Below are 9,309 nucleotides of genomic sequence, written 5' to 3'. Positions count from 1 at the left end.
CCTTCCCTCCCTCTCTTTCCCCCCCTCCCCCTCTCTGTCTCACTGGTTATTTAATCTAGTCCTCGTTCGGTGGCTCAGTATCAGTTTGCTTGATAATTGCTCCTGTAAAGGGTCTAGGAGCAGTTGACCCTGGTTAGGGCAGTCTGCAAACAGGGGATGTTGATTGTTGCTGAGAGTGTGATACCATCGCCTGGAGAATTGTTTTGTAATGAATCCTATGCCTGTGTTTTTAGCTGGACACTTTTCTTAACTTGATTGAGAGTCAACTAATGAAAATGATGGAGCGATTTGAAAACCTGTCCATTGGAGTCCAGATGTTGGAAAATCAAACCATTGCCAACAGGAACAAGGCACAAGACTTGCAAAGTGACGTTTCTGCTATTCGAAAGAGAACAGACCGACTGCACAATGTGAATCTCTTCCCTAACTCTTTTCCCAAAACCTTGTCACAGTTTATCACCAGGGACAGAAGATGAATGTTGAGGGGAAACCTGTTAGTAATATCAAGATGGACAAAAAGTGCGAGGCAGTGTTGTCGAGGAGAATGCTGAGATGCAGGCTACTAGACTGGATGGGATGAGATTCACAAGGAGGTGTTAGCAATTCTGGAAAGTGTAAAAATAGATAAGTCCCCTGGGCCGGATAGGATTTATCCTAAGATTCTCTGGGAAGCCAGGGAGGAAATTGTTGAGCCTTTGGCTTTGATCTTTGTCATCATTGTCTACAGGGATAGTGCCAGGAGGCTGGAGGATAGCATGAGGGCAGCACGGTGGCACAGTGGTTAGCATTGCTGCCTCACGGCGCCTGAGACCCGGGTTCAATTCCCGCCTCAGGCGACTGACTGTGTGGAGTTTGCACGTTCTCCCCGTGTCTGCTCCGGTTTCGTCCCACACTCCAAAGATGTGCAGTTCAGGTGAATTGGCCATGCTAAATTGCCCGTAGTGTTATGTAAGGGGTAAATGTAGGGGTATGGGTGAGTTGCGCTTCGGCGGGTTGGTGTGGACTTGTTGGGCCGAAGGGCTTGTTTCTACACTGTAAGTAATCTAAGCAAATGTTGTCCCCTTGTTCAAGAAGGGGAGTAGAGACAACCCTGGTAATGATAGACCAGTGAGCCTTACTTTGGTTGTGGGTAAAGTGTTGGAAAAGGTTATAAGAGAAAGGATTTATAATCATCTAGAAAGGAATAAGTTGATTAGGGATAGTCAACACTGTTTTGTGAAGGGTAGGTCGTGCCTCACAAACTTTATTGAGTTCTTTGAGATGGTGACCAAACAGCTGGTGTATCTCAATTTCAGCAAGGCGTTTGATAGGGTTCCCCACGGTAGGCTATTGCAGAAAATATGGAGGCCTGGGATTGAGGGTGAGTTAGTGGTTTGGATCAGAAATTGGCTAGCTGAAATTGGCTAGCTGGTGGTTGATGGGAAATATTCATCCTGGAGTTCAGTTGCTAGTGGGGTACCACAAGGATCTGTTTTGGGGCCACTGCTCTTTGTCATTTTTATAAATGACCTGGAAGAGGGTGTAGGAGGATGGGTTAGTAAATTTGTGGATGACACCAAGGTGGGTGGAATTGTGGATAGTGCTGAAGGACGTTGTAGGTTACAGAGAGACATAGATAAGCTGCAGAGCTGGGCTGAGAGCTGGCAAATGGAATTTTTATGCGGAAGAGTGTGAGGTGATTCACTTTGGAAGGAGTAACAGGAATACAGAATACTGGGCAAATGGTAAGATTCTTGGTAGTGTAGATGAGCAGAGAGATCTTGGTGTCCACGTACATAGATCCTTGAAAGTTGCCCCCCAGGTTGACAGGGTTGTTAAGAAGGCGGAATGTGTATTAGCTTTTATTGGTAGAGGGATTGAGTTTCGGAGCCATGAGGTCATGCTGCAGCTGTACAAAACTCTGGTACGGCCGCACTTGGAGTATTGTGTACAGTTCTGGTTACTGCATTATAGGAAGGATGTGGAAGCTTTGGAAAGGGTTCAGAGGAGATTTACTAGGATGTTGCCTGGTATGGAGGGAAGGTATTGTGATGAAAGGCAGAAGGACTTGAGACTGTTTTGTTGGAGAGAAGGTTGAGAGGTGACTTAATTGAGATTTATGAGATGATCAGAGGATTAGATAGAGTCAACTGTGAGAGCCTTTTTCCTCGGATGGTGGTGGCTAGTATGAGGGGACATAGCTTTAAATTGAGGGATGATAGATATAAGATAGATGTCAGAGGTAGTTTCTTTACTCAGAGAGTAGTACGAGCGTGGAACACACTGTCTGCAACAGTAGCAGACTCCCCAACTTTAAGGGCGTTTAAATGGTCATTGGATAGGCATATGGGCAAGAATGGAATAGTGTAGGATAGATCGGTTCCAGAACATCGAGGGCTGAAGGGCCTGTACTGCGTTGGAATGTTCTATGTAAACTCATGGGGCTGAAGATTAATTAGTCCCCTGGACCTTCTGGGATGCATTCTGGGACATTAAAGAAAGCAGCTACAGAGGTAGCGGATGCACTGGTAATAATCTTCAGGGAATCCTTAAATTCATGAAAAATCTCAGAGGATTGGAAAACTGTTAATGCAACAGGTATATTTAAAATCGGAAGGAGACAAAAAAGAAGATTAATTATTAGCCAGTTAGGTTAACATGTGTTACTGGGAACATGTTTGAGTCTATTCTAAAGAATAATAGCTGAGCATTTATAAATAAATAAGTAACATGATCAGACAGATTCACATGGGTTCATGAAGGGGAAAGCATTCCTGACAAATTTACTGGAGGTCTTTGAGGAGATAACAAACAGGATAGACAAAGGGGAAGTGGCAGATGTAATAGATTCGGATTTTCAGAAGGTGTTTGATAAGGTGCTGCACTTTAGTTTCCTTAATAATAAGATATACCAGCAGGGCTAGTGAGTTAGTTTGCTAATAGCAGGCAGAGAGTTGGGATAAGGGGAGCACTTTTCAGGATAATAACCTGTATCTAGAGAATTGCCACAGGGGTCAGTGCTGGACCCAGAATTAGTTACGGTGTATGTTAATGGCTTGGATGAAGAAAGTGATTGTACTGTAGATAAGTTTGAAAATAAGTGATAATGCAAGTGGAGAGGATGATGTGAAAAGTCTGCAGCAGGATAGAGACATGTTGAGGACTGGCTATAAACTTAGTATAATTTTGGAAAATGTGTAGTGATGCACTTTGGCAGGAAGAACAGAGGAGCTGAATATTATTTAAATGTAGAAAGATTGCAGAAAGCTTCTGAACAGAGCGATTTGGGAGTCCTTGTGCATAAATCAAAAAAAGCCAGTCATCTGAGTTCACTGGGTAATGGGGAAGGGAAATGGAATGTTGGCCTTTATTTCAAAGGGGATTGAGTATAAAAGTAGGGAAGTCCTGCTATAAGTGGCACTAGTCAGACCACCACTAGAATATTGTGAACAGTTTTGAGCCCCTTAACCAAGGAAAGACAGACTGACATTGAGGACAGTCCAGAAAAGGTTCACTAAGCTGATCCTGGGGATGGAGGGACTCTCTTATGGGGGAGAGGTTGAGAAGGTTGGGCCTATACTCTTGGAGTTTAGAAGAATGAGAGGTGACCTAATTGAAGCATGTAAGATTCTTCGGGGTTTGACAGGTTAGATGTGGAAAGGTTGTTTCCCCTTGTGGGAGAGTCTAGGAATAAAGGGAATAATCCCACAACCAGAGGCTCTTAAGACAGAGATGTGGAGGAATGTCCTTCTCTCCCAGAGCAGTGAATCTGTGGAGTTCTTAACTGCAGTGAGTTGTCAAGGTGGGTCATTAATTATGTTCAAGTGTGAGATCGACATTTTGTTTTAATCAGGAAGGTACTGAAGGTTCTGGGGAAAAGGCGGGAAAGTGGCATTGAGGATTATCAGATCAGCCATGATCTCAGTGAATAGCAGAGCTGACTTGATGGGCTGAATGGTCTACATCGGCCCGCTGTGTCTCATTGTCTGATGCAGATGGGGTTTGTGCTGAAATAGGTGGCTTGTCAATACAGCTGCTAATCAACCCAATCAGATATTCAGGAAATAGGTCTTTGCAAAGACAGTGGGGAGGATGTGGAACTCCCTCCCTCATCAAGTGGTCATGGTGAATGGATACATTTAGGGGAAATCAGACAGCTATTTGAGGGAGAAGGGATTGGAGGGTAATGCTGGTAGATGAAGAACCATTGTACAGTGTAACTACTAACATGAATTAGGTGGGCCAAATGGCTTCCTTCTGTGCCCTTTATCCTGTGTAATCTGATGTCAGCCATCATCTGATTCTAAGAAGGGTGAGGGTGGATGATTGTCTCAGGAAAAGTAACCCTTCCTGTCTCCCTCTGCTGCCAATGGCTGTGAGGTAATTGACTCAGGAAATTCAAGGAGGGCCAATGTCATTGTTGCCATAGCAATGGGGGAGTTAGGAATGCCCACCACTGACCGTGTCTGGAGAGCTGCAGGAAGCAGAGAAGCTGGTCTCCTCACTCTGCAACAGTGAACATTGTTCAGAAGCCCAGGCCCACATTGGCATTCTGTCCTCTTTATCTAACCTCCCAAGGCCACATGGCTGCTTTAAGTATCCTTCTGGGTCATACCCTCTGTCCTGAGAACAAGCTGCTGGGAAAGGGTAATTCCCCACTCTCCCCATTTGTTAATCTCAGCTCTTGGCTGATACCTGTCAGCAGGCTGTTTGTGGAAGTCTCACAGCTAAGCCCATTGTCTATACAGGCCATTTCCAACAGGGCTCCAAGGCAGTGTTAACATCCAGGAGGTTTTGATTATGTTTTCCAATCCTTTAGGGGTTGTGTGAAAAATAATAGCACCCCCCCCTCCACACACACTGCCACGTGTTACCCCTCCCCAACAGGCAGTGAGCTCAGGAAATGTGCTGCTGTTGTTTGTAGCAATTGTTTTTTCTTTGCCTTTGTGTGTGTGTGTGTACAGAATGACCTGAAGGAGGTGGAGAGACGTTATGAGGAGCTGAGAGACAAGATCAGCTTGCTGGGTAACAGTACTGAAGATGGGAATGAAAGAGCGAAGAAAATCAAAGAGGAGGCAGAGAAACTGAGAAACCGGGCGACAGACAGCCTGGAAAAGCTGAATGGTATGGAGTGGAGTTATCAGTAACTGCAGCTTATATTAAAAAGGGTCTTTTATGTTCTGAAACCATAAGACCATCAGAAATAGAAACAGGAATAGACCATTATGCCCCTCGAGCCTGCTCCACCACTCAACTGGATCATGACTGATCTGACATTCCTGACACCCACATTCCTATCCTTTCCCTGTAACCCATGATTCCCCGACTGATCGAGAGTCTCTCTCTCTCTCTCTCTCAGCTTTAAATATGCACAAGGACTCTGTCCCCACAGCTCTCCGTAGCAAGGGGTTCCTTGCTACAACCCTCTGAGAGGAGAACATTCTTCTCATAGATTCATAGAGATGTACAGCATGGAAACAGACCCTTCGGTCCAACGCATCCATGTCGTCCAGATATCCCAACCCAATCTAGTCCCACCCGGCCCATATCCCTCCAAACCCTTCCTATTCATATACCCATCCAGATGCCTTTTAAATGTTGAAATTGTACCAGCCTCCACCACATCCTCTGGCAGATCATTCCATACACGTACCACCCTCTGTGTGAAAAAGTTGTCCCTTAGGTCCCTTTTAAATCATCCCCCTCTCACCCTAAACCTATGTCCTCTAGTTCTGGACTCGTCCACCCCAGGGAAATGACCTTTATTTATCCTATCCATGCCCCTCATAATTTTATAAACCTCTATAAGGTCACTGCTCATCATTAGTGCCCCTTTATTCTGAGTGAGTGATTGGGTGACAGGATGAATAATCTAGTGATTGAGACCCTGGGAATGGAGGTTCAAATCCCACCACAGCAACTTGTAAAATGTAATTTCCATCAACACATTTGGAACTGAAAGCCTGTTTCAGTGATGATGACCATGAAACTATTGTTTCAAAAACCCATCTGTTTCACCAATGTCCTTGAGTGCCATCCTTAGCTGACCTGGCTGACATGATTCCAGACCCACAACAATGTGGTTGACTCTTAATTGCCCCCTGAAATAGCTCGGTTGTTTCAAGGAGACAGCTCACCCTGTCAACAGCCAAGGGTTACTGTCTAGCCAGTAACACCCACATCGTATGAATGAATGTTAAAATAATCTCCATAGAATCCCTGATTAGTGTAGTGCTGGAAAAGTACAGCAGGTCAGGCAGCATCCGAGGAGCTGGAAAATCAACATTTTGGGCAAAAGCCCTTCATCAGGAATGGTGCGTCAGAAAAGTTTCCTGATGCAGGGCTTTTGCCTAAAATGTTGATTTTTCCTGCCCCTCGGATGCTGCCTGACCTGTGTTTTCCAGTACCATCCAATCTTGACTCTAATCTCCAGCATCTGCAGTACCCATTTCTGCCTCTATAGAATCCCTATCGAACAATATACAAGCGACCTGCACTTTGTCCATGATGTTGTACTGAACATGATGCCAAATGAAACTAATCCCTTCTGCCTGCCCTTGGTCCATACCCCTCCATTCCTTGCATATTCATGTGCTTATCTAAAAGTCCCTTAAACATCCCTATTGTATCTGCCTCCTCCACCGACACCACTGGCAGTGCATTGCAGCCTCCTACAGCTCTCTGTGTAAAAGACCTGCCCATCACATCTCCTTTGAACTTTCCCCCTATTCCCTTAAATGCATCTCCCCTTGTACTAGATATTTCAACCCTGGGGAAAAAGATTCTGATCCCCAACCCTATCTGTGCATTTCATAATTTTATAAACTTCTACCAAGTCTCCCCTCAGCCTCCATTGCTCCAGAGAAAACAACCTGAGTTTTTCCAGCCTCTCCTTATAGCTCACACCCTCCAATCCAGGCAGCATCCTGGGAAACCTCTTCTGCACCCTCTCCAAAGTCTGCACATCCTTCCAGGAATGTGGTGACCAGGACTGAATGAAATATTCTCAGTGTGGCCTAACCAATGTCTTATAAAGCTGCAACATGACATCCTGACTCTTGTACTCAGTTCCCTGATCAATAAAGGTAAGCATGCCATACACCTTCTTTCCCACCCTATCTGCATGTGTAGCCACTTTCAGGGAGCTATGGACTTGAACCCCAAGATTCCTCTGTACATCAATGCTGTTCAGAGTCCTGCCATTAACTGTATACTTTTCCTTAACATTTAATCTCCCAAAGTGCAGCACCTCACACAGATTACACTCCATCTGCCATTTCTCTGCCCATATCTACAACTGATGTATATCCCACTGTATCCTTTGACAATCTTCTACTCTTTCCACAACTCCACCAATCTTTGTCTCATCTGCAAACTTACAAACCCACCCAACCACATTTTCATCTGAAGTCATTGATATTTATCACAAACAGCAGAAGTCCCACTGCAGATCCCTATGGAACGCCGTTAGTCACAGACCTCCAGTCTGAAAGTCATCCTTCCACCACTACCCTCTGCCTTCTATGGGCAAGCCAGTTCTGAATCCAAGTGGCCAAGTCACTGTGGATCCCATGCATCTTAATCTTCTGGATGAGCCTGCCGTAAGGGACCTTGTTGAAAGCTTTACTAAAATCCATGTAAACAACATCCAATGCTGTACCCTCATCAGTCACCTTCATCACCTCCTCGAGTAATTCATGTCACAAAGCCATGCTAACTGCTTCTAATTGAGCCAAATGCACATGAATCCTATGACTAAGAATTCTCTCCAACAGCTTCCCAATCACTGATGTGAGACTCACCAGTCTATAGTGTGGAAGCAGGCCCATTGAGTCCACACCCACCCTCTGAAGAGCATCTCACCCAGACCTACCTTATCCCTGTAACCCTGCATTTCCCATGGCTAGCCCACCTAACCTGCACATCTTTGGACTGTCGGAGGAAACAAGAGTACCCAGTCGAAACCCGTGCAGACACGGGGAGAATGTGCAAACTCCACACAGTCACCTGAGGGTGGAATTGAACCCAGGTCCCTGGCACTGTGAGGCAGCAGTGCTAACCACTCAGCCGCTGTACCAGCCCTAGTTACTAGTATTTCTCAGTCACTCTAATGTCCTAGGCATTCCTGTGACTAACCAGTGACTGGCAGTGACCAGTGGGCACTGAAAGTTGTGTATAAAATATATTTGTAAAAATATGTAGTTGGGTTGGTTGCTTTTGTTTTCTTTGGGACTGTGTTTATGCAACTTTGAATTTGAAATGTACCTAGATTTTTTCCTCAAAATTGTGCAATAACCCTTAAAGGGGTATTTACTGCATTGGTTCTTACTTGGTGACACTGCAGTTCTCAGGGGCGTTAGACCGAGGTGGGTGGAAAGATACCATGAGCACTATTTGAGGGAAGTCAGGGGAGATTGCCCTAGTGACTTGGCCAAAGTTTATTCATCAATCAGCAATGTAAAGCTGATTAACCGGGGCTCTGTTTGTGACAGCTTGCTGTGCCCAAATTCAAACGTTTCAGAAAGATTCTCCATTGACTTGTGGGACTTTTTGGGATGTTTTAAGGTGGTGAGATACTCTACAGAAATGCAGCATCGTTCCTCTTCTGACACTTTGTAAATTAATCATTCCACTATCTTCTTCTTTTAACCAGCTTTGGAGAAGAAATTTAACAGAAATAAGCAAGTGATGACAGCCAAGTTAGACATGTTGCAGGATTTGGAACAGAATGTCACAGATCTGCTGGAATACATCCGGGAGAGGTCGCAGTATTACGGCTTTTGCTCATAACGGAGGCTGGGGCCGTCAGTAGATTCTCCTGTTTCTGTCTCTGATTCAGCTCCTGTTCCTGAATTTCTATTTGGCAGCTGCTATGACAGCTGATAGTGGTGCCTCCCCTCTGGGGTATGACTGGCCTCTATTGCCTCCCCACCCTGACGCCTGTGAAAATGCCCAACAGTCAGCTGTTGGGCTGCAGTAGGCATCGTAGCCTGTAGCCTGTTTCTGCCTTGTTTCTTTGCTTACAGCTGAACCTTTTCCCAGACAGAAATATGTGAGCCCTGCATTTTTGTTGATTATTGTGTCTGTCACACATTGCTGTCTTTCTTTAAAATACAAACTGTAGTTTGAAACATTTGACACTGTTAATTATGGAGCAGAATTGAGTCCAGCATTCTCTTCAAAACCTGCCTCAAAGTGTCAATTCAATTAGTGCCTCACAATTCCATTTGGCTTTGGTTTTTCTCCAGGGTATTTCCCTCCCCTGCCCGGATCTGTCTCTGTCTCCTGGTGATAGCAGTGTCAAAGTCCACCCCACACTGCAGACTCTGC

At 45.1% G+C, this 9,309-nt stretch overlaps 1 protein-coding gene across 1 annotated transcript in view; it reads left to right on the top strand.

The window, feature by feature from the left end:
• Window positions 1-8,890, top strand: part of LOC122559231 (laminin subunit beta-2-like) — a 166,522-nt gene extending 157,632 nt beyond the window's left edge. The window contains exons 27-29 of the mRNA XM_043708611.1: window positions 234-410; window positions 4,944-5,103; window positions 8,633-8,890. Coding sequence (XP_043564546.1) covers window positions 234-410; window positions 4,944-5,103; window positions 8,633-8,769 — 474 coding nt within the window. The 3' untranslated portion in view covers window positions 8,770-8,890. The remainder of the gene's footprint in view (window positions 1-233; window positions 411-4,943; window positions 5,104-8,632) is intronic.
• The last annotated feature ends 419 nt before the right edge of the window (window positions 8,891-9,309 follow it).

The sequence above is a fragment of the Chiloscyllium plagiosum genome, chromosome 18, assembly GCF_004010195.1.
Source record: "Chiloscyllium plagiosum isolate BGI_BamShark_2017 chromosome 18, ASM401019v2, whole genome shotgun sequence".
NCBI lineage: Eukaryota > Metazoa > Chordata > Chondrichthyes > Orectolobiformes > Hemiscylliidae > Chiloscyllium > Chiloscyllium plagiosum.
This window is presented reverse-complemented; position numbering and strand designations above follow the sequence as displayed.